At 41.4% G+C, this 25,435-nt stretch overlaps 1 protein-coding gene across 1 annotated transcript; it reads right to left on the reverse strand.

Moving 5' to 3' along the window:
* Positions 1 to 1,089: 1,089 nt before the first annotated feature.
* On the reverse strand, positions 1,090 to 24,883 carry LOC134659836 (pantothenate kinase 3). Its single transcript, XM_063515543.1, has 11 exons — positions 24,561 to 24,883; positions 12,815 to 12,900; positions 11,459 to 11,571; positions 10,379 to 10,557; positions 9,533 to 9,706; positions 8,830 to 8,973; positions 7,781 to 7,932; positions 5,631 to 5,807; positions 3,181 to 3,316; positions 1,827 to 1,942; positions 1,090 to 1,195 (listed from the first exon to the last, which is right to left on the reverse strand). Exons 1-11 carry the CDS (start codon positions 24,594 to 24,596, stop codon positions 1,090 to 1,092), a joined length of 1,419 nt encoding a protein of 472 aa, XP_063371613.1. The 5' UTR covers positions 24,597 to 24,883.
* Between the last annotated feature and the right edge of the window lie 552 nt (positions 24,884 to 25,435).

Below are 25,435 nucleotides of genomic sequence, written 5' to 3' on the forward strand. Positions count from 1 at the left end.
AAGTGGTCGTCTGTTTTGTCATTGTCCTGCGTTATAAAGATGTTTCAGAAAAAAACATACTTTATTTTTATTTTTGAAAATCACTAATTCATAACTCCTGACTGTCATACAAGATATTAGGGTCTGATATATTAGAATGTTCAGGATTTTATTTTTAACATTGAGGGTAAAATCCAAGCTCATGTAAAGTGTCAATCTATGTAAGCAAACCGCCATATTGAAATTGTCAAATAATAGTGACTTTTGTAAGTTCCATAGAATGACACTTTAGCGTGTAGCGCTCAGGAGCGTGTCAGGCTTAGAGGATATAACCAAACGGAGTAGCCATTAACAGGCATTCCCCTCTGTCGAAAATAGGCGGCCAATGGTCATACACATGTATGGACTGACGTTTCTCTGACATGGCAATTTTTACGTTACGCATACATTTGACGTTACCCTCCCCCGCAAAAATCGGCAGACTGTTTTGTACAGCAAACTGTCAGCAAATTACAGACAAGGCATCTCCGTTTGGTTATATCCTCTAAGGTGTCTGGGGATCTATATCGGAATCCGTAATTTTTTTTTACCTATTTTTGCATTCCCTAATATTGTTTGTCATAACGATCATTTGTCCTAACAGTAATATGCATTCGTTTTAGGGCAACCATTACATTATGGAATACAATTGTTATGACAATTAGTTAGGGGTAGTACAAATTAGGACAAAACAGTTAGGGCAAGTGATTTTAGGACAAACGTTGTTAGGGATCGCGAGGGAGACCCGCGTGTAGGGGCCGACCCACAGACAAGACATCCTCTAGACTGAGCATAGTAACGCTACCCCCTCTGCCACTCATACGGTAGTTTTACTCCATCTTCGAGTCAATCCCGTGCCGTGATTGGTCCGTGTCTTTGAACGGACCAATCACGGCACGGGACTCGCTCACCTCGTCCCCCGCGCCCCAGTATTTTTGGCAGCATCGGTTTCATGAAATAATTGCTCTAAACTCCGGCTAGAGGATTCCTAGTCTATGGGGCCGACCCTACCGATGGTGGTGCCCCCCCCCCCTACACTGCCCGCTCCGCCTCGACGCCCTCTAGCGGCGATCACCGGCCGGCGTGCTTGTGGTCGGCGGCGGACGCGCCGTGTCGCGACTTCTTGCGGTGGTAATGGTCGTCCAGCTGCAGTAGGCAGCCCACGGCGCCGAAGTATCTGGAATTAATGGTGTGATGTAAGTTTTTGACGAAAACATAATTTTTTTTTAGCCCCAAAAATGATTTTCGTACTTTGCTTAGCCTAGTTCTTATATCTAATAAGTAGAGATGCAACGGATAGTTGTTTGGCCGGATACCGGATATCCGGCCTAGACACTGACCGAATATCCGGTATCCGGCCGCCGGATATTCGGCCGGCGGAATTGTACCTATTTTTTGAGTTTTGCAGGTGCGCGTCGTGCAGGTTTCGACCTGTTTCGTAGTGAACGTTCGCGCGGACATATTTCTAGGATCGTAACGAGTGTTATCATGTCATTACATATATAGTTTTTATACTCTTTGGTCATTACGTAGTAAGTTCGTTTATAGTTACAAGTGCGCGCGCGTATTTTTGTTTTTTCTGTAAACAAATAAGTGTATTGTGTGACATTGGTTACGTATTCATTTCTATCTACTGTGTCGTTAGCATTATGACCGGGACTGTTTTTTAGATTCCATTTTTTACCCCAAAATGTGTTAATTTTACTATCCGGTATCCCGCCGGATAGTAGGTCACTATCCGGTATCCGGCCGGATACCGGATAGTAACCGGATATCCGGTGCATCTCTACTAATAAGGTATAACTTACCCCTCATGCTCTAAGAAGAGCGCCTTTAGCGCGCCGCGAGACCAGTATGACATGGCGTATGACAGGAGCTTCATTGATAGGGGGTTGACTCGTAGGAAATTACCGCAGAACACCACCTGTAAAAAATGACAATTGGGTACTTTCAAAAATAGGCCAAATATGATCACATGATTTCTGGACGACCCCTAATGAGGACCATCAACACTCAGTATATGTATATGTAAAAGAACTTTATATATCTACATTTTATACGTAGGACCTACATGTTCTAAATTTAAGGACACGATTGGATTCTACAGTCTTTGGAGTAGTAACGAGCATGACTTGCGCGAGTAATCCTTGACGGCCGAGCTTGCTGCGAGGCCGTGTACAGAGATGATTCTTATAGCCTTACCCGTTCTACATTCTGATTGCTGGTGCACAGCCTCGCTATGGAGCCGATGTTGTTGATGGTGACCGCGAATGGCGCGAATGTCTTTGACGGCCGAACCTGCTGCGAGGCGGTCAACAGAGATGATTCTTATTGTCTTACCCGTTCTACATTCTGATTGCTGGCGCACAGCCTGGCTATGGAGCCGATGTTGTTGGTGATGGTGACCGCGAATGGCGCGAATGTCTTTGACGGCCGAACCTGCTGCGAGGCGGTCAACAGAGATGATTCTTATTGTCTTACCCGTTCTACATTCTGATTGCTGGCGCACAGCCTGGCTATGGAGCCAATGTTGTTGGTGATGGTGACCGCGAATGGCGCGAATGTCTTTGACGGCCGAACCTGCTGCGAGGCGGTTAACAGAGATGATTCTTATTGCCTTACCCGTTCTACATTTTGATTGCTGGCGCACAGCCTGGCTATGGAGCCGATGTTGTTGGTGATGGTGACCGCGAATGGCGCGAATGTCTTTGACGGCCGAACCTGCTGCGAGGCGGTTAACAGAGATGATTCTTATTGCCTTACCCGTTCTACATTCTGATTGCTGGCGCACAGCCTGGCTATGGAGCCGATGTTGTTGATGGTGACCGCGAATGTCTTTGACGGCCGAACCTGCTGCGAGGCGGTCAACAGAGGTGATTCTTATAGCCTTACCCGTTCTACATTCTGATTGCTGGCGCACAGCCTGGCTATGGAGCCGATGTTGTTGGTGATGGTGACCGCGAATGTCTTTGACGGCCGAACCTGCTGCGAGGCCGTCAACAGAGATGATTATTATTGCCTTACCCGTTCTACATTTTGATTGCTGGCGCACAGCCTGGCTATGGAGCCGATGTTGTTGATGGTGACCGCGAATAGCGCGAATGTCTTTGACGGCCGAACCTGCTGCGAGGCGGTCAACAGAGGTGATTCTTATAGCCTTACCCGTTCTACATTCTGATTGCTGGCGCACAGCCTCGCTATGGAGCCGATGTTGTTGGTGATGGTGACCAGCGTGGCCCGCGCGAGGTCCTCCCGAGACACCTTGGCTCTTCGGTCTGCCGTGCACATCTGCCCGAAGCTGGAAACCAAACAATACATAATAAAAAAAATGTATACGGGTGATATTCCACCTGTCCAATTTCTTTTGTCCTATGTGTATTTGCGTCTCACATTTTGCTTGATGAGAGAGTGAGACGCAATGGACACTGGACCAAGAAAGTGGACAGGTCGAATACCAACCTATACAACTTAGAGAGAGGTCCCCGGAGAGGCCGAAACGCTCATCAACTGTAATTTAGTCTTCAGAGGCCATTTCATAACAGCTGTGACACACAGAGGCCTATTAAAGGCTGTATCACTCACCTGAGTCACCTGCTACCAACAAGGCCCCCTGTAGAAGGCTACAGAGGCCTAATATTAATCTTTTTTTTAAGGCAGTCATTTAAAACATTATTATAGGACTCACCTGCTAGCCACAATATCACCTATAAGACAGCTATAGAGGCCTTAAGCTACTTCTTTTTCTGGGAAATCGTATAAGAAATGACTTTAGGCCTCACCTGCTAGCCACTAGGTCCCCGGAGAGGCCGAACCGCGCGTAATCCCCGCCGTAAATGTCTCTGATCAGCTTGCCGACCGTGGTGTTGTCACCGGAGGCCGCTAAAGTTATGGCCTCCTCGTAACTGCTGCAGCCGGTTAGCAGGCAACAGAGGCCTAATAACACTCCTTTTTTGGGCAATCATGTGAAAAATACTTTAGGCCTCACCTGCTAGCCACTAGGTCCCCGGAGAGGCCGAAGCGCGCGTAATCCCCGCCGTAAATGTCTCTGATCAGCTTGCCGACCGTGGTGTTGTCACCGGAGGCCGCTAAAGTTATGGCCTCCTCGTAACTGCTGCAGCCGGTTAGCAGGCAACAGAGGCCTAATAACACTCCTTTTTTGGGCAATCATGTGAAAAATACTTTAGGCCTCTCCGGGGACCTAGTGGCTAGCAGGTGAGGCCTAAAGTATTTTTCACATGATTGCCCAAAAAAGGAGTGTTATTAGGCCTCTGTTGCCTGCTAACCGGCTGCAGCAGTTACGAGGAGGCCATAACTTTAGCGGCCTCCGGTGACAACACCACGGTCGGCAAGCTGATCAGAGACATTTACGGCGGGGATTACGCGCGGTTCGGCCTCTCCGGGGACCTAGTGGCTAGCAGGTGAGGCCTAAAGTCATTTCTTATCAGCTTGTCGACCGTGGTGTTGTCACCGGAGGCCGCTAAAGTTATGGCCTCCTCGTAGCTGCTGCAGCCGGTTAGCAGGCAACAGAGGCCTAATAACACTCCTTTTTTGGGCAATCATGTAAAAATGACTCTAGGCCTCACCTGCTAGCCACAAGGTCCCCGGAGAGGCCGAAGCGCGCGTAATCCCCGCCGTAAATGTCTCTGATCAGCTTGTCGACCGTGGTGTTGTCACCGGAGGCCGCTAAATTTATGGCCTCCTCGTAGCTGCTGTAGCCGGTTAGCAGGCAACAGAGGCCTAATAACACTCCTTTTTTGGGCAATCATGTAAAAAATACTTTAGGCCTCACCTGCTAGCCACTAGGTCCCGGAGAGGCCGAAGCGCGCGTAATCCCCGCCATATATGTCTCTGATCAGCTTGTCGACCGTGGTGTTGTTACCGGAGGCCGCTAAAGTTATGGCCTCCTCGTAACTGCTGCAGCCGGTGAGCAGGCAACAGAGGCCTAATAACACTCCTTTTTTGGGCAATCATGTAAAAAATACTTTAGGCCTCACCTGCTAGCCACTAGGTCCCCGGAGAGGCCGAAGCGCGCGTAATCCCCGCCGTATATGTCTCTGATCAGCTTGTCGACCGTGGTGTTGTCACCGGAGGCCGCTAAAGTTATGGCCTCCTCGTAACTGCTGCAGCCGGTGAGCAGGCAACAGAGGCCTAATAACACTCCTTTTTTGGGCAATCATGTAAAAAATACTTTAGGCCTCACCTGCTAGCCACTAGGTCCCCGGAGAGGCCGAAGCGCGCGTAATCCCCGCCATATATGTCTCTGATCAGCTTGTCGACCGTGGTGTTGTTACCGGAGGCCGCTAAAGTTATGGCCTCCTCGTAACTGCTGCAGCCGGTGAGCAGGCAACAGAGGCCTAATAACACTCCTTTTTTGGGCAATCATGTAAAAAATACTTTAGGCCTCACCTGCTAGCCACTAGGTCCCCGGAGAGGCCGAAGCGCGCGTAATCCCCGCCGTATATGTCTCTGATCAGCTTGTCGACCGTGGTGTTGTCACCGGAGGCCGCTAAAGTTATGGCCTCCTCGTAACTGCTGCAGCCGGTTAGCAGGCAACAGAGGCCTAATAACACTCCTTTTTTGGGCAATCATGTAAAAAATACTTTAGGCCTCACCTGCTAGCCACTAGGTCCCCGGAGAGGCCGAAGCGCGCGTAATCCCCGCCGTATATGTCTCTGATCAGCTTGTCGACCGTGGTGTTGTCACCGGAGGCCGCTAAAGTTATGGCCTCCTCGTAACTGCTGCAGCCGGTTAGCAGGCAACAGAGGCCCAGGAATGTGCCGCCACCAAGACTGCAAGGTGAGATAGATTTTGTCAGAATTACACGAGAAATAAAACAAAGTGGTATACATGCAACCAGTGTATCTGATTTTAAAGTTACGACAAATGTCTAAGATTTTCTAACATTTGTCACAAGAAATTTACAAATAACTAGTACCTAATTGACATTCAAAAAATTAAAAGAAAAAGTATTGCGTCATAGGAACTAGTGCCCACGCCAATTTCTAGGATAAGTTGCCAAGCGGACCCCAGGCTCCCATGAGCCGTGGCAAAATGCCGGGACAACGCGAGGAAGATGACGATTGCGTCATAGGAATATTTTAAATAGTAATATCTTCTGAATTCCACGGAATTATATCATGATATCGTCAGGTGACAAGCAAAACTCACTAATTCCTAAAAAATATGTAAACAAAAATCAACCTTCTTCTAGTAGTAATATGGTTCACTATGGCTATGTGGTAGTAATTAGTGAGTTTTGCTTGTCACCTGACGATATTAATTCTGTAAATAAATACATGTTTTATCTACCCTTTTCTGTTGGAATCGCTATCTAAAGTATAGCCGTCATTAGAACTTGCGAACTATGTAAACAAACCGCCATATTGAAATTGCCTCTGAATGGTGAATTTACTAGTGATGGGGAATACTCTTACTTACTACTTTACTAATGTCAAACCATATCGAATAATAAAATACCAAAATTAAAAAACAAGTAGTTACTTATTTTTAATTTGTTTAATCACGATCAGAAGACAAATTGGTACTTAAGAATGATGTATTGATGTATTTTACAACCGCGGCGGTAGGTACAGAGCGTGAGTTGGGTAGTGTGTAGCGGGGTTATATCACAAACTTTAGTCACAACACTACCCATCATAGACTATTGTAGAATTTAAAAGAAACAAAAACGTCATTCCATCAGGTCCTAATAACCTAACTTATGAAACCATTTTAAACTTTTAATTAAATATCCAAGATACAGTTATATATTTATGTATTTTACGGAACGGACCGTTTCAATAGTGTATATGTGTATAGTGTGAATTGTGTTTGATGGGGTAGTGTGAAAATTCAAGGAGAAACAGTCTCAAAACAAAGTTACATTGTTTTTTTACATAGTTCGCAAGTTCTATTGACGGCAACTTTAATACGGCGGTATTACGGAGTAAAGTTAAAATTAAAGATCATAAAAAGCAATATACCTTCTAAACTGTCTACGATAAAGTAACCAAAATTTGTATAAAAATTAAGCATACAATTTACAATACTTGTGTATTAACAGAAATAAAATAGGCCGCTTAGTTTTATGACAATTAATTGTATATAGCGATGCAGTAGTGCTATCTTTGTCACTCTTATAGGGATTAGAGCGCGATCTCTGTTTAGGGACGCTTCCGAGGCATGGCTCACTCCGCGATTTCGTCGCGTCGCTACAAGTACATGCGGCGTACAACAATTTTAGTGTCTAGCCATAGTAGTTGCCGCGCACTGCTACGGAGCGGACGCCTGCTCGCTTTTGCGCCACCTAGCGGTCATATCTCTCGTAATAGACGCGTTTTGTTAGAGAGTGAACCTACTGTACCTGGTACTATTATTTATTCTGTAGTATGGAACACTATAAACGCCTGTGGGTTGGCAGAAACCACAGACAAGACATCCTCTAGACTGAGCATAGTAACGCTACCCCCTCTGCCACTTATACGGTAGTTTTACTCCATCTTCGAGTCAATCCCGTGCCGTGATTGGTCCGTGTCTTTGAACGGACCAATCACGGCACGGGATTCGCTCACCTCGTCCCCCCGTACCCCCGTATTTTTGGCAGCATCGGTTTCATGAAATAATTGCTCTAAACTCAGTCTAGAGGATTCCTAGTCTATGGCAGAAACCGATGTCCAGGATAGAGCAAAGTGGAAGAAGAAAAGTAGTAGTACGGGACAAACGCTAGGAGGATGATGATGATGAGTAGTATAGAACACTATACCTGGTGCCGCTAACTCGGTAGAAGTCGTTGGGGCCGTTCACCACGAGTATAGAGACGCCACTCCCGATGTTCACGAGTAGGAACGGGTACGGATTCGAGAAGTCGAACGGCTGCCGTTCGTAAAGACTCAGGGCTGCCTCCAAGTATGGCGGCTGGAAAAAATACAATGATTGAATTTAGACTTCGTTAGTCAAAATAGAATGGCAAACTTTTATTAATACTTAGTTTTGACTGAACTATAAGGGATTCATTATAATAAAGGTTAGTGTACTATAATGCTTTCATTGTAAAACACAATAATAAGTTATTTATACAACATTTTAGTGTATAGCCAGCATCAAATAAGATAGTGACGGCCGAAATGGCCAAATATGTCGTAATACATATTTGTTATCATAGAAATAAGAATTTACCACGTTATATTTGGTCACTTTGGCCGTAATATATTTGACAGTACTTTAATGACTCCATTAAACAACATTTTAGTGAAGTATAATGAATTTGACAAATCACTTATCGCCGCGGACGACAAGCCAAAATTAAATGATAGAACAAGACATCAACGAGCGTCTAGACGCTAGACTCTAGCCATTCAGGCGTAGGGAGACACTCTGACTTCGGGCAAACTCGGCTCCATTCGGCTCAGCATTGCTCCGAGCAATTATTAGGGTTGACACAACTTGACGTCCCTTTGCGTGCACGACCAAAGATAAGATAATCACTTGAATTTGGACAACCCTAAATAGTCGAAAGGGATAGTGCCATAAGTTGATCCGACCCTGAATCGCTGTCAAATCGGTTTTGTAGGAACTGTCCTTTCTGTACGGTAGTACTATAACTTATTCTGTGGTTTCGGCGTGGTTAACTAAGTGTAAGGCCTGAGTGGACGCTCGAGTTGTGCGTGCAGCGGGGCGGGGCGTGCGGCGTGCATGTTAAACAAATGCGCACGTATAGGAGCGGCCTTAGTGCACGCTGCTCACATCACGCGTGAGCCCACAGCCACGCTGCACGCCCCGTCGAACGAGCGTCCACTCAGGCCTTACACTAACCGTGTTTGCAGTATTGTGGTGTAGTAGCTCCGAGTCCGGCGGTGCCCAGTAGTAGCACTCGGCCGAATGCCACGCGTCGACGAATAACAGCCCTGCGATTAATGCGTCCAGTTCGTCCAGTTTCTGAAGGTGCATGTTCACTTCCTGGAACAAAATGATAGTTTATTATCAGTTTAAACTTTTTTTAAATTAGCAATGCACCCCCATATTCATAAACGTCTGCTAAGTTAATCAGCTGATGATCGTTTGTCCCTCTCTATGGCATAACGACAGATAGGGACACGATGATTTGTTTAGGACGGGGTGTGTCTGACTAACCTTGATGAAGTTTTCTTCAAATTTGTAGGCGCCGCCGCCCGTGGCGTATATAGTGTTGACGAGCGCGGCCATGACCTTAGACCGGGCTAGTTGAACGTGTGCCCCCGAATGGGTTATGTCTCGTGTCTGACTGACCTTGATGAAGTTTTCTTCGAATTTATACGCGCCGCCGCCCGTGGCGTATATAGTGTTGACGAGCGCTGCCATTCCCTTAGAGCGGGCTAGTTGAACGTGTGATCTCAGGGGTGTGCCTGACTGACCTTGATGAAGTTTTCTTCGAATTTATACGCGCCGCCGCCCGTGGCGTATATAGTGTTGACGAGCGCTGCCATTCCCTTAGAGCGGGCTAGTTGAACGTGTGATCTCAGGGGTGTGCCTGACTGACCTTGATGAAGTTTTCTTCAAATTTATACGCGCCGCCGCCCGTGGCGTATATAGTGTTGACGAGCGCGGCCATGCCTTTAGACCGGGCTAGTTGAAGAAAAGCCCCCACTTCCGTGGTGGGGAACCGGATGAAGTGGAGGGTGCCGCGGCGGCCGCGGATCGTCACGTTGTCCATCTGAAAACGATTTAACATTAGTTAATAAATAAATATTATAGGCATTCTTACACAGATTAAGTCCCACAGTAAGCTCAAGAAGGCTCGTGTTGTGGGTACACGGAACGATATATATAATATACAAATACAGGAATACATAGAAAACACCCAAGACTCAGGAACAAATATCTGTGCTCATCACACAAATAAATGCCCTTACTGGGATTTGAACCCAGGACCGCGGCTTCACAGGCAGGGTCACCCACTAGGCCAGACGAGTCGTCAACAACAACAAAACAAAGTTACAAAAAGGGTATACTGAATTTGCAATTTTTGTTTATAATTATTCTAAGCGTTGACAACCCTAGCGTTGTTTTGCCGCGTGAGGTCAACGACCCGCGCGTTGAAGGTCACACCATTATATTGCAGACATTTATAAATAACTGTAGCTCCCTTTTTCCATGAGAGAAATTTATTCGTAAGCACGAACAAACGAGACAACACATAATATAAAAGAAACACCAAAATAAGATTAAAGTGCCACGAAATGGCGTCATCTCAGCATGTTGCTGGTGGCTTCCAGCGCTGGTCTTCCGATGAGACCATCAAGTGAGAATCACGGAGGGCAATAGACAAGAAGAAAAAGACATAAAATAACAAGTAATTATTAGAAACATAGTATTAGAATGTAACCTGTAAATGGACGTCCCTTCTCCCAGTGTTGCCATACGCAGAATTCCTCGTGAGGTACCGCCTTATGTTCTTGAGCACTTCTGTCTCTTTGTCGAGCTCTCGACGGTTCGTCTCTCTCGGCTCGAAGTAGACCAGTTTGGTCAGAGTGCCGCCGATGTCCATACCGAACCAAGGCATTGCTGGAAAAAGATGGATTACACTGATTTAAACTTTCACGGTTTTTACACATTATTAAATTGTACAACGGGACTTAAGAGCCAACAGGAGTGGTCATTTCTCCATACAAACGTACTCGACTGTTTCCTCCGTGGGTTTTGAAGCTAGAGCAATGATTTTTTTAAGACAGATTAATATTGTCAATATCTGTGTCGGACCGTTTTGATTTTTTTGATATTTTTGTTTTTTAAGGCGTTAGAGCCCTTCAAAAATGGCCAAAATGGCCTAATTGACTATGCCGCAATGAGAGGCGTGGTATTCAAAACTGATATCAATTAGCCAAAAAAGCAAAACGGTCCGACACAGATAATTTCATAATCATTTAGATTTCCAAATTTGGTTACGATTGGTTAAGTTTTGGAGGAGGAAACAGTCGAGTACGAAACCTCTATATTTGAGATTTTTACGGAGGATTTTTCGCCTTGTCCTTATCGCACTAGTTTTAGGAGCCGCTTCCGTTAGCGAGACGGGTATATTTACCTAAAATATTTAAATCTCAGCTCCTGTTGGCTCTTAATCGCGTATCTAAGTTTTAAGATTTACCTCCGTTTCGAGGACGGCGTTATCCCCGTGGTCTCGGAGAAGACGGAACGAATATCGACAGTCGATAAATCGAATATCGTTAGTGTTGTGTGTCGACAGACATCCCTAGTGCGTAAAACGTTCAAGCTGATAAACAAGACCAACTGCGGGTAGTTCGAAAAACTCGCGCGGTTAGAAGATGTTGATGTCAACTTTAGCCAGTCTTCTTCGGCGAAACGCAATGCATATTGAACCAAGAAATTGGACAGGTGGAATACCACCCTAAGACACTGACAATAAGGTCGTATAAATATACATTTATAAATCGTGAAGGATACTTACGTGGCGCGTTATTGTCTGGCGGCGTGGGAGGCGTGGGGTCCGCCATCTTGGTGCAGTTCGTTTTGCTGTTGCTCATCGGGTAGGGGGAGCGGCGTCGCTTGCACAACGTGGTTCTGCCAATACACGAGAGATGGCGTTAAAATTAAATTAAAAACTAGTAATTTTAATTTCGCTTAAAAAATCTAAGGGTTCGAGCGCATCTTTAATAGTTATTTACAAGTGCGAAAAAAAGAAAATTCGCCACTCGTTGCGTTTTACAGTACAACGTTTTACAGTTACATAAGGCCCTTTAAATTTTCTACCTAGTTACGTAATGTGCTTCATCATCATCATCATCAGCCTACCACTCTCGTCCACTGCTGGACATAAATTTAATTTTAATTCTATTTAATTTAATTTTAATTTAATTTAATTTAATTTTAATTTATTTTAATTTTATTTAATTTAAAATATGGACTATTAATTGTCTGAAATAAATTTATTTATTATTATTATAGACCTCTCCTATTGCACGCCATTGAGCACGATTAGCCGCTAGTCTGATCCAGCTCTTGCCAGCCGCTTTGCAAAGGTCATCGCTCCATCTAGTCTGAGGGCGTCCGTCGTAATGTGCTTATTATATTATTACAGCACAGGGTGTCCTAATGGAGCACCAGATGTACTGTAAACGCCTTTAATCTTGCGCGCCCAATACCAGTCCAAAACCCAGCACTACGCAATTTCGATTTCAGGAAATGGGGTATGAGAGAGGTAACCGAAGCGCCTCTATAAACACTCGAATCTTTGTTCACAGTCAGGCGTGGCTCACTCCGCGATTTCGTCGCAACAAGTACCTAAAAGTACATTCATCCCACACCAATTTTGGTGGCTAGCCATACTCCGCGCGTGGCGCTTGCGCCACCTAATAGCGGTCATATCTGTTCTAATCGTAACAGACGCGTTTTGTTAGAGAGTGAATCTTCTGTACCTTCCTCCCTCGCGTTGTCCCGGCATTTTGCCACGGCTCATGGGAGCCTGGGGTCCGCTTGGCAACTAATCCCAGTAATTGGCGTGTGCACTAGTTTTTACGAAAGCGACTGCCATCTGACCTTCCAACCCAGAGGGTAAACTAGGCCCGTATTGGGATTAGTCCGGTTTCCTCACGATGTTTTCCTTCACCGAAAAGCGACTGGTAAATATCAAATGATATTTCGTACATAAATTCCGAAAAATTCATTGGTACGAGCCGGGGTTCGAACCCGTGACCTCCGGATTGCAAGTCGCACGCTCTTACCGCTAGGCCACCAGCGCTTCTCTGTACCTAGTACCATTATTTATTCTGTGACAGAGTGTAGGCACCAGGCTGTCAGGACTTACTTGAAGATAGAGCGGGGATAGTCCGCGAGCGGCGCCCGGCGCGGCGGGCACGCCGCGAGGCAGCCCTCACAGCGATGCAGGCGCATCTGAAAAAAAAAAAGGTTTGTAAGTCAAAGTCATCGACATCATCGTTTCAGCCAGTTATCGTCCACTGGTAAACAAAAGCACAGTCTATAAAACAATACAGTCATTCGACGAAGCCGTCTAGACAGGGCAATCGTGCAGGGTGCAAGGGATGAGTCGCGCGCACCCGAGCTGCATACATCGCCATTGTTAGTAACTCGGTAGTACTTACAGGGGCAGCCAGTGGCTAGCGTGTCTCATTTGAATTATTTGTCTTTTTGGGGCAGTTGTGTGAAAGTCTGTGACAACCCTACTGTGTTGTGCGGTGTCGGCATTTACGCAAGCAGGCATCGGTCCACGGTTACTTTTTACACTGTGGCCAAAGCACAGACTTCTCTTCGAGTAAGCCAATTGTCCCCGGTCCTGAGCTAACCTCATCCATCATCATAAGCACAAGGGCCTAGCCAGCCAGTGAACTACGGGGTGGCGAATTCATAGGCCTGGGGGGGGGGCAGAGGCCACAGAGGGCATGCATTGTATGTAAAATTTGAGCTCCAGGGGGGGGGGGGGGAGTCAGCTGCCCCCCTCTGCCTGTACCTACGCCCATGCATAATCACACGGGCCACACGGCGGCGACTTTTTGCAGCGATTCAGCAGTGATGATTTTAATTATTCGCCTCTGCCACCAAATGAACATGACAATGAATGTCTAACTCTTTTCGCAAAGATATAACTAAACTTGTTTTGACGTAACACAGTACAAAGTCGAGGCAGCGGCCTTGATCAGCTGGCCCGCTTAAATAACCTCGAATAATACGCAAAAGATAGAACCTGATTAGCAATTGTGCAGGCATAGCACCGATCACACCACTCTGACGTCACGGTTAGAATTAAAAAATCAAATATGTCAGCGTTTATTGATATGCGACTGTAAACATTAGTTATACTTGGTCAACCAGATCTTGACAGTAGAAAAAGGCGGCAAATTTGAAAAATGTAGGCGCGAAGGGATATCGTCCCATAGAAAATTTGAATTTCGCGCCTTTTTTTACTGACAAGATTTGGTTGACCAGTTTTATATTCTACTGCTTCGCAAGCATCAGTTAGTTCATATTTTGTAGAGTTCGGTAATCGTATTTTATGCAACCGTTGTTTAAGAGAGGTCAAAAAAGGCGAGTGGCGTGAGTAACAATTTGAGGCGAAGCCGATTACCTATACAGGGTGTCCCAAGAAGTAGTGATATACTGAAGCTGGGAGGTAGAGGACCTAGAGGGCTATCTGAATCACCCCCATGTATGTTCCGCGATTTTTCGTATTTTCGGAGTTATGATTTTTTTAATTTTTCACCTATCGCCGAGTACGATGAGATTTTTATTTATGGTGACGTGAATTATTGCGGTAGATGCTTGATTTTTTTGTGTGCTACGCTGATAGATAGGCCAATTCAGTATGGTAACATTTACTATCGTTAGATCTTTGAATGGAATTAAAAAAAAAATTAATGGCAAGAAAGATAAAATTACCCAGTATGTTCACAACTTCAAGGGCGCTTAGAAAAATAAAACATACTGGGTAATTTTATCTTTCTTGGCATTAAATTTTTTTTTAATTCCATTCAGAGATCTAACGATAGTAAATGTTACCATACTGAATTGGCCTATCTATCAGCTTAGCACACAAAAAAAATCAAGCATCTACCGCAATAATTCACGTCACCATAAATAAAAATCTCATCGTACTCGGCGATAGGTGAAAAATTAAAAAAAATCATAACTCTGAAAATACGAAAAATCGCGGAACATACATGGGGGTGATTCAGATAGCCCTCTAGGTCCTCTACCTCCCAGCTTCAGTATATCACTACTTCTTGGGACACCCTGTATATTGTTTTATGAAAAATATTTAACATCAGTTATATTTTAAAAATATAATTCAAGGTCTATTACTCGTATTTGGTAAATATTAATGTAACACGTAAAAAAATGATATACCTAATGTAAGTACGTAAATGAGAATACATATTAATAATATTATATTAATAATATTCAGATTATTTAGCAATAATTAATATAAAAATACACTCGACAACAGAAGGGGCTAAAATAAACAAACGAAACATACAAGAGAGAATTTGATTTTATTTTTTAACAAAGAATCCGCAAGAAAATTTTGATAAGTACCTTTTGTTCTTCCTTTTTCGTTTTCATTAAATTAAAATGTATAAAACACTTAAAACCTTCAGTTTTTCAACTTTAAACACTACAATATTCATATTTTTGTTACTTTCACGAAAAAAGTACACTATCGGATACACTTAAAATAACAATTTGATTTTCAGTAATATCATTTATTATTGGAACATATGATTTACTTATGACATTCTAAATCATTTATAGGTACGAGTAAAAATTAATCACACACAAAAATAAAATCGAGCAAACAAACATTATACAATACACAGTTTTTGCAAAGGAAATATGAATCAAGACTGATAGCCGCCAGGCAAGGATTAGTGATAACATAATACTATCTCCGAGATTATATTTTGCAATAACAAATATATCCGTATTAATTAAAATATTGTATTACTTATTTACACTGGAGATAGTGCCCAAATAAGTTTATTCTCGATTTTCCTCCGATCAAATCGATGTGCCGAAATTCCGTTAATGTATGGCCTGAGTGGACGCTCGAGTTGGGCGTGCAGCGGGGCGGGGCGTGCGGCGTGCATGTTAAACAAATGCAAACGTATAGGAGCGGCCTTAGTGCACGCCGCTCACATCACTTGTGAGCCCGACGCCACGCTGCACGCCCCGCCGAACGCTCCGCTCCGAGCGTCCACTCAGGCCTTACACTAAGCCCTGAGTGGACGCTCGAGTTGGGCGTGCAGCGGGGCGGGGCGTGCGGCGTGCATGTTAAACAAATGCAAGCGTATATGAGTGGCCTTAGTGCACGCTGCTCAAATCACTTGGGAGCTCGATGCCACGCTGCACGCCCCGCCGAACGCTCCGCTTCGAGCGTCCACTCAGGCCTTACACTTACACTTAGTCCGAATGTTTTTTTTTCCCACAACCGATTAGTTTTTCCGAACTTATTAGAAAGGTTTCGTGTATAAATTAGGTTCGGTTGCATTTGTGACCCCTTTGGAAAATTTGGCGGTTTTTGAAAATTCGGTCAAATGTAAATTTGCGAAATGTCACACCAAAAAAAAATTGTTCCTAAGTGAGAAATAGATAGAGAATAGGGAGATGAATTGAATAGAGATGTCTGGTTTCCAATGACAACAAGGCCGTTAAGATAAGCAGATGCAGATTATTTTAATGTATTTTTTTTGGAGTACAGTAAACACTGTCAGCAGCAATAGTTGCTAAGCGGGCCAGGTGTTTAAAATGATCGTGACGCGACTTTATTGTTAAGAGAATAAGAGCACGTCAAGGTAATTTTGAACACCTCGCCCGCTTAGCAACTTGTGCTGCTGAATGTCGAGTTTTATATACAAACACAAGATGTTTAGGCGATATATTCACGACCGGTTATTTGCTCGTAAATTAAGTGCCAACTCAAAAACCTTGAACAAAAGAATATGGATAATGGATAATTGTTAGGTAAATATCTTTACATAGCTATTAATGCTATTATACCTATTATATACATGTACACGTTAAAACATAACTACGCGAAAACATTGTTTTTAATTTCAGAGTAATAATGTGCAAAAATATTTATCTTACCGCACTAGTGCGAAAATTAGCACATTACGTAACTATGTCGAAAATTTCAACTAATTTAAAGGACCATATGTACAATGAAACGTACTTATACGATACATGTGCGAATACTGCGAATAAATAATTCGCAACTCGTGTCGACTTCGGTCGTGTTTTAATTTATCGCCACTCGTTGCGAATTTCCTATTTTTCGCATTTGTATCGTAATTTACTATACTATACTATTCGAATTATTTCTAAAGAGCTATTGCAGAATTAACCATTCTTCCTACTAATATTATAATTACTTTACTACACACAACAAAATACAAAATAGATGTGTGTGATTCGTATGTAGATCTACATAATATTTACAATATTATACACGCTTTTTCATGGAAATCTCCAGTTATTATACAAAATACATTATGTAGTGTTGAGGTAGAGTTGACAGCCAAGGATGCGTTCCTTCTTGCTAAACGGTGATGAAAGAAACGTAATGCCTATGCATAAGTCTTGGGCAAGAAAATGGCGAAGGCTGCAGTACATTGTAACGATCTCGAAGACAACTTAAACGTCAATTTTTGAAGTGAAAACTTCTTTAGCGGTGCTGGGCACTTTTAGAGGTGGGGAAAAAATGATAAACTCGAGACAGCGTAAGGCGATCACGTGACCGTAAGGCGATCACGTGACCGTAAGGTTTAGATGGCATTTAAATCAATAAAGAAAAACTCAATGACATTACATGAAAAAGGTTCTAATCTTGTACGGGCTGAAATACGAGGATCTCACAGTTACATTCTAACTTTATATGACTCAAATATAATTCAATAAAGCTACATCTTGATGAAATCGTTAATAAAAGTGAACTCTAGTTCTGGCGAATAAAACTCAAAATATCATGACCAAATATATTTATATGCGAGGTCTGCAAGGTAACTTTACAATTTCTATTCGAATTTTAAACAATTAACGCTACAAAAAGCTCACTGGCCAGCAATTTCGGAACTAAAGTTTTTCAATAGAAAGGAGGATGGGTCAATTATACATAGTGCTGCAGACATTTTGGACTAGTCATTGAGTTTTCACTTCTGTCGGCACTCTCGGAGTGCAACCCGTTGTTTTTTTATACTTAATCAGCATCATTGGAAGTCGGGAAGTAGGTCAAATTTAACTTGCAAGATTTGACCCGTACAAACATAAGTTACATAGATATAGATAGGTACATTGGAAGTTAATAAAAAGCTTGTAATAATAATAATTTCCACCTCGGACAGGCGTGGCTCACTCCGCGATTTCGTCGCTTTGCTACAGGTAGCTAAAAGTACATCCGTTCGGCCCCAATTTTGGGGAAAGCCATAAGCCGCGCGTGGCGCTGTCGCCACCTAGCGGCCATATCTGTGCTGATCGTAACAGACGCGTTTTGTTAGAGAGTGAGTCTTCTGTACTTAGTACTATTATTTATTCTGTGCCTCGGGCGAAATCCAAACTCGTGACTGCAATTAGTAGCTCAGTACCCGTACCATGAGCCATTGAGTGTCAAAACTGGCATAACGTCTATGTCTATGTCTCAGAAAGTAAATTACGTACTTTCTATACATCTCGCTCGCACTAATGTGCGAGTACGAGCGAGATTTACTAAATTATAGTATCCTAAATTAATAATAATACCCTTAGGTAAACCTAAACTAAAATAGAAATTCACACCTCGGCAAGGTGCCTTAGATGCTGTCTGTGGCAGCATTACCCCGCTGAACATATCTTACATATCCCGTTTTCGAAATTAACCCCAAAAGGCCAAAACACCTTGCGTCAATAAAAAATTCCACAGTCGCTATACTAAATATATTATTACTATTATTAGATGTACTTACCATGACTAATTTGACTGAGTTTTACCATGTAAGTACATGCCAAATTAACTATGCCAAGATACATTGCATTCATACAATTGTTGAAGTCACTGTCACGGAATTTTGGCAGATGTATCATTACATAAGAATCAGGAAATCCTAAACGGATATAAATATAGATTCTTATATACAGGCTGATTTTTGATACGTGATTACGTTAAAAACAAACGTTACGTTGATTTTTTTTTCTAGGCAAGAAGTTTGAGAAGATAGCAAATGACTCAACCTATCTGCCATTTTAATTTGGCAAATGATGTACCAAACAACCTGTATATATCACATTATCCCTTACTGAGTAAGCGATAATAGGAGTGAGGCTTACTCCGTCCATAATACTGTTTGTCAAAAATATGGATGATCATGATCTTTTAGGGTAGATCCCATTTTTAGGGTTCCGTAGCCAAATGGCAAAAACGGAACCCTTATAGATTCGTCATGTCTGTCTGTCTGTCTGTCTGTCTGTCCGTCTGTCCGTCTGTCTGTCCGTCCGTATGTCACAGCCACTTTTCTCCGAAACTATAAGAACTACACTGTTGAAACTTGGTAAGTAGATGTATTCTGTGAACCGCATTAAGATTTTCACACAAAAATAGAAACAAAACAATAAATTTTTGGGGTTCCCCATACTTCGAACTGAAACTCAAAATTTTTTTTTTCATCAAACCCATACGTGTGGGGTATCTTCAAAAATGATATTGAGGTTTCTAATATCATTTTTTTCTAAACTGAATAGTTTGCGCGAGAGACACTTCCAAAGTGGTAAAATGTGTGTCCCCCCCCCCTGTAACTTCTAAAATAAGAGAATGATAAAACTAAAAAAAATATATGATGTACATTACCATGTAAACTTCCACCGAAAATTGGTTTGAACGAGATCTAGTAAGTAGTTTTTTTTTATACGTCATAGATCGCCTAAATACGGAACCCTTCATGGGCGAGTCCGACTCGCACTTGGCCGCTTTTTTTTTAATATGCTGTAAACATTAGTCGCGTATTTTTTTAATAGAATAAAACTATAATTAAAATAATTAATCCAAATAGGTACAAAATATGCTGTTACGCATACCCCTGTCGGGGGTTATGTGGGACTCCCATCTCCCATTCCTTTCTCTTAGCGAGAAAAGGTGGGAGACGGCCTACCCACTAAACCCACATCGGCTTTACCCGCATTGCCGTATGGGGGACGCCATGGGATCGAGATAGGTACTAGGCTCCCATGATTATCAGAAGCACTTATTTTGAACTTATCAACATTATACTTCGTGAGTCCCAAGTCACTGCAAAAACGATCTTAACACGTCGACATAAGGTTCACGTCAATCAAGTTTACGAGTCGATAACCCTTCGCGCGACACTAACAGGCAATTCGAGTTTTAGTCATTCGATCTGTTTCCGATATGATACTGATCTGTCAGTGTCAAAAGTGACGTTTATTGGTTGAAGAAATGTCACTTTTGACACTGACAGATAAATATCATATCGGAAACAGATCGAATGACTAAAACTCGAATTGACACTGACAGATCAATATCATATCGGAAACAGGGGGGCCACCGCGAAAACAGAAATTCGCAAATTGCGGGGATCTTTCTCTTTTACTCCAATGAAAGCGTAATTAGAGTAACAGAGAAAGATGCGAACTTCGGTTTTCGCGGTTATAGCTCTGATCGAATAACTAAAACTCGAATTGTTCTGCAAATATTTGGAAAGTAGATCAAAGTTCATTGACTTCGCCAAAGTCATGCACTCCCTATATTACGTTTTGAACTTTATTTTTATAGAAATAAAGTCCAATTTCATATGTAGAGCTTTGGCTCATATGACGATTAGTTGGGTGAGTACAATTATTGCAAAAAGTGCGTATGCGATTGTTATGTAACGTAGATATCGGATTATTTGCTTGGCGGCGCTAGTTTGCGAAATTGTGACAATGTATTGTGTTACTTTTGTTTACAGTAAAAGTCTAAATACACATTATTGTAGGTATATTATGGTCATTTTTTGTAACTTTTTTATGACATGATATGGTAAGACGTTTTCATTAAACATATATGGAGTACAAACCACAGGAGAATTCGGTCTCTAAACCTTCTTAATTTGTCCCATTGGGATTACAATTTTTTTACAGTTAATTTTTTTTATTGTGCTTAAAAAGTAGGTCACACAATGTACCAACAGAATCAAATAAGTTATTTACGATCTTAGAAAATAACATGCATATGTAATTCAGTTGTAGACAAATTTTTGGTAATTCGAATGCCAATAAAAAAATAAAATAAAAAAAGATTATATGTAATAAACACTCTGTATAAAAAATATGTCAAAAATTCATGTATTTCGTGGTTTAGTGTTTTCGATATCAATGTTTACTTAAAGTTATGTTTACATAAGTACAAAAAAGAAGTCGTTACTCCTTTTCCCACTTTCAATTTGCAATTTTCAGACCAAAGGTGTGGCGCCATCTATACGAGAATAACTTTTTCTTGATTTCCGAGACACGTTTTTTCCTTAGACTTTACTTATCTTATACGGATTAATATCTTTTTTTTTGATGACCGGTCTGGCCTAGCGGGTAGTGACCCTGCCTGTGAAGCCGATGGTCCTGGGTTCGAATCCCGGTTTGTGTGAGCACAGATATTTGTTCCCGAGTCTTGGGTGTTTTCTATGTATTTGTATATTATATATTATATATATCGTTGTCTGAGTAGGTACCCACAACACAAGCTTTCTTGAGCTTACCGTGGGACTTAGTCAATCTGTGTAAGAGTGTCCTATAATATTTAATTATTTATCTTTGCTTAAAGCTTGTTTACCAAAGTGTTGACACTGCTCAATTTATTATTATATAATATAACTAATTACGTGATGTCTGGGTTGTAAATGTTATCACATTAATGTTATATTATACGTTATCTATTATGTATATCCGTATGTATAGAATGCCTCAAAGATACGTTGTATTTTTTTTACTTTTGCGTTTGTATATCAAAGTTAAAGGATAAATTTTTAAGATATTTACGTATTGTTTAAGTTTAATGATTTTATCTAGTTTTATTTTTTTATGACATTTTGCAAAAGACGTGTAACAAGTGAGAAAAATATTCTTGAAATTATTTGCAATCGTATTTTTGGACCAACCTGTATAGTGTAATATTATAATATATGTTATCTGATTATAGGTAATATAGGTACGGTCGCCATCAGATATATCAGAGCGGCCAAGGTGCTCACAAATATCTGAACACGCCTCTATTGTAAAGGCGTTAGAGTGCGCGTTCAGATATTGTGAGCAGTGAGCCGTTCCGTATGAATATGAATAACATGTATTTAGGAATGTGTAAAATTTACATTTCCTTAAAATTGCTATTGTATTGTATTAATAACTCAAGGTAACAAATTCAGTCATATTTGCTATTATTGTCTGTAAGACATTCAAATTCTAGTAAGATGTAAGTAACTTAGTTTTTAATTTTTTCTGTACATTGTAGAAAGTTCCCGAGAGATTTTTTTTTTTGATAATTTATGGAAATGAAAAATGAATACATTAGGAAATAAAGGAAATTGACATTTTCGGAAATAGGAAATTTCCCTGTCCTGTGTAGAAAATTTCAATGATCTGTACGCAAAAAATTCTCAATTTTACGAAACTTTCCGTCAGCAGTCAGCGTGTTAGTATGTAACAGCAAGAGAGGACTCTATTCTCTATAGACTCAACTCTCTATCAAGACTGAAATTCAAGCTTTTACTAAAGTCTTTAAGAACCTTGTCGAGTCCTGAAGGTAAGGACTAAAAGACTAGAGTCTCCATCGTTACGTGTTCTAAATAATTTTTAGCTTGTATGTTCGTTTGTAAGGTATGTATCTATGGGCTTTAGTTGCCTGGTAATAAATGATATCTGATTTGATTTTTGAAAAACTAGGTACTGAGATTTCGTACCTTGTCACAGTGACAATCAATATGCAAGTCGGTAGGGATCTCATACCTACTATTGTCAAGCTGTGACAAGGTACGAAATAGTACAGTACCCCTCCTAGTGTTAATTTCCTTGGATAGCGTGACGTGACGTAGGCGTTTGCGTTAAGTGTCATTTTGTACGGGATTTTGAGTTTCCAAAACCACCCACTTGGCGCGCTGTTCCAGATCCCATACAAAAATAGACATATTAACTCACATTTATAGACGACCTCTATCGCGAAATTTATTTTATTACCTTTATTTACCGACGTTTCGACACAGGTTTCACTGGTCGTGGTCGCGGCTGACTGATGCCCCAGCAATGTGACACGCTACACGAAACACGCTGTCGAATGAAATTTACACTAGGGGTTCTGAAATTAAATGAAACTCAAACTCTAGAAGAAAGAGGCGTAAAATATTCCTTAATTTCCCAGGTTCACTTACATTTCAAATGTCAATTCAATATATCCTTCCCATTCACATCTCAACTACGATACCAGTAAAAGAAAGAGACGGATAGGTTTGGGACTCTGCCCTCAGTTACGTATTGATAAATATACAAATTACATTGTTACCGTGCCGGGTTTGAACCGGTGACCCCTTCTGCATTGCGCACAACGCGACGACAGTGTACGTATTATGTATAATTATTTTTTGAAGTGAAAACTTCTTTAGCGGCGCTGGGCACTTTTTGAGGTGGGGAAAAATGATAAACTCGAGACAGCGTAAGGCGATCACGTGACCGTAAGGGGCGTAAGGCCATCACGTGACCGTAAGCCCCGTAAGGTCTCTCATAACTTAAATGGCATTTAAATATACTTTTTTGTAATACGTTTGTATTAAATGTAGTTTAGTTTGCCATGAATAAACGAATTCTTATTCTTATTTAAATCAATAAAGAAAAACTCAATTTAGACATTTATGTTACGGACTCTTTTTCAAGATTTTTTACCTATGTTCCAATAATTTGACGTTGTCATGGCAGTATGTAAATAAACATGTCAATGAAAAAGTGTGATCTTATTTGAGAATGATAATAATATATAATAAATAAATAGAATACCTCCGCTAAACGTATGTATCGTGTTACCGGGCGTAGGTAACATAGTGAGGTGAGTTTTCACTTCTATCGGCATTCCCGGAGTGCAACCGTTGTTGCTTGTTTTAGTCAAAAGACGACTATTACGACATTTATTTTCCGATCGTTGCGGCTGTCGTGAATTATATAGATCTCGTTTACAAAATCTCGCTTACCCCGATCGTTACACAATTTACAACTGTAATCAGGGGAGGTCATGTAGAATAGTTATCAATTTTCTTTTCATTTAAAATTTCCGCTAAAATCACTTTAGGATAAAAAATATCCCAGTCAACTAAAATTATTTTTGAAATCAGGAAAAGTTTATTATATTCAGATAACTGACTGTTGAAATTGAAATGAAATCACTAAATAGTATAAAATAAAGTCGCTTCCCGCTGTCTGTCCCTATGTATGCTTAGATCTTTAAAACTACGCAACGGATTTTGATGCGTTTTTTTTTAATAGATAGATTCAAGAGGAAGGTTTATGCATAATTTGTTAACCCGTGCGAAACCGGGGCGGGTCGCTAGTTTCAAAATGCTGTACATATTGTTTTGAAGACTGATCGCTGTTTCTACTATTGATTCTGACTCTTTGACCTATGTGATGCCATGCAAATAAATGTAGAGGTCTCAATACAGACCCCTGCGCCACTACCCTCAGTTTCTGTCTCACATATCCCCCTAAGCCCCCATGTCCTTTTAAGAGGACAACATCAAATCTAATTTTGAACTTGGAATAAAAAAATCAAAACTCCAAAAATGATTTAGGGGGTTAGGGCCGCTTGCACCATCCCACTAACCCGGAGTTAAGCGGTTAAACCGGTAACCCAATGTCAAATTGTACTGGTAACCATGGTAACTCCAGGGTGAACTGGTTAATGGAATGGTGCAAGTGGCACTTAGGAGGATAAGTCTTATTCTAAGTTGACTATAAGGCAAATGAGATGACTGATAAAACTTATTTATCCATGAAGTAATATAGATTGTGCATAGGTAATAAAAAAACCCCTATTAACAACTTACTTGATGAATAGTAATAACTCCAGTTTGCTGCTTCATATTGAATAAATTAACAATAAATAAAAAGTAACACTAATATCACAGATTGAATAAATAACAACACTATTATCACAAGTCACTCATCCTCCAACTCGAAAGCGTCAACTAAACTTCTCAATAGTTTTTTTAAGGAATAATTCAGGATTTTGCATAGAAAGAAGTTGTAATAAATAAATATGTAAGCTATTTGTATTATGAAGCGCGGGTCTGTCATGCGTACGCTCGCCGCGGCGGTCGAGGAGCGACTGAGCGTTTTTCACAGGAGTTGCGCGTTTTCTTGCGTATACGCACTTACGCAGGGCAAAAGTTTATTTGTTTACACGCGCGTTCGGGGTGAACACGAGATGTCAGGCTATCAGTGGGCAAAATTCTGCGTGTTTTAATACATTTAATTAGATAACCGGAGAGTTATGAGTGAAACCGGGCGTGATCAGTATGAACGTCACTCTCGATACCATGATGCTTGCCAGAACAGTAAAAAATGTGCATAAAGACAAACAGCGCAAGAAGATACTGGTATTATTTACATCACCCTCTTTACTTTAAAAAATGCGTGATATTCTGACTAATGAAAATTTAACTGATAATGTCAAGGATTTGGAGAAATAGCCTCTAGGGCTTTTTTGGGGGCCAAGATCGTAGAAAAGAGGCAAATGGTTCAATATTAACTGAAAATTCATTAACGATATAGTAAAATTGATTTCAAGTTTAACGAGGAATCAGAGTGCAAAAGAAAATAGAGAATAGTGGCAATACAATGTACCTATATATACTATATGTATAGTACTAGTGTAAGACAAAGATAGTATGATTCTCTCTGTCTATGTTTGAAATGAGGC

This window comes from Cydia amplana, chromosome 25 (assembly GCF_948474715.1).
Source record: "Cydia amplana chromosome 25, ilCydAmpl1.1, whole genome shotgun sequence".
In the NCBI taxonomy this organism is placed as follows: Eukaryota; Metazoa; Arthropoda; class Insecta; order Lepidoptera; family Tortricidae; genus Cydia; species Cydia amplana.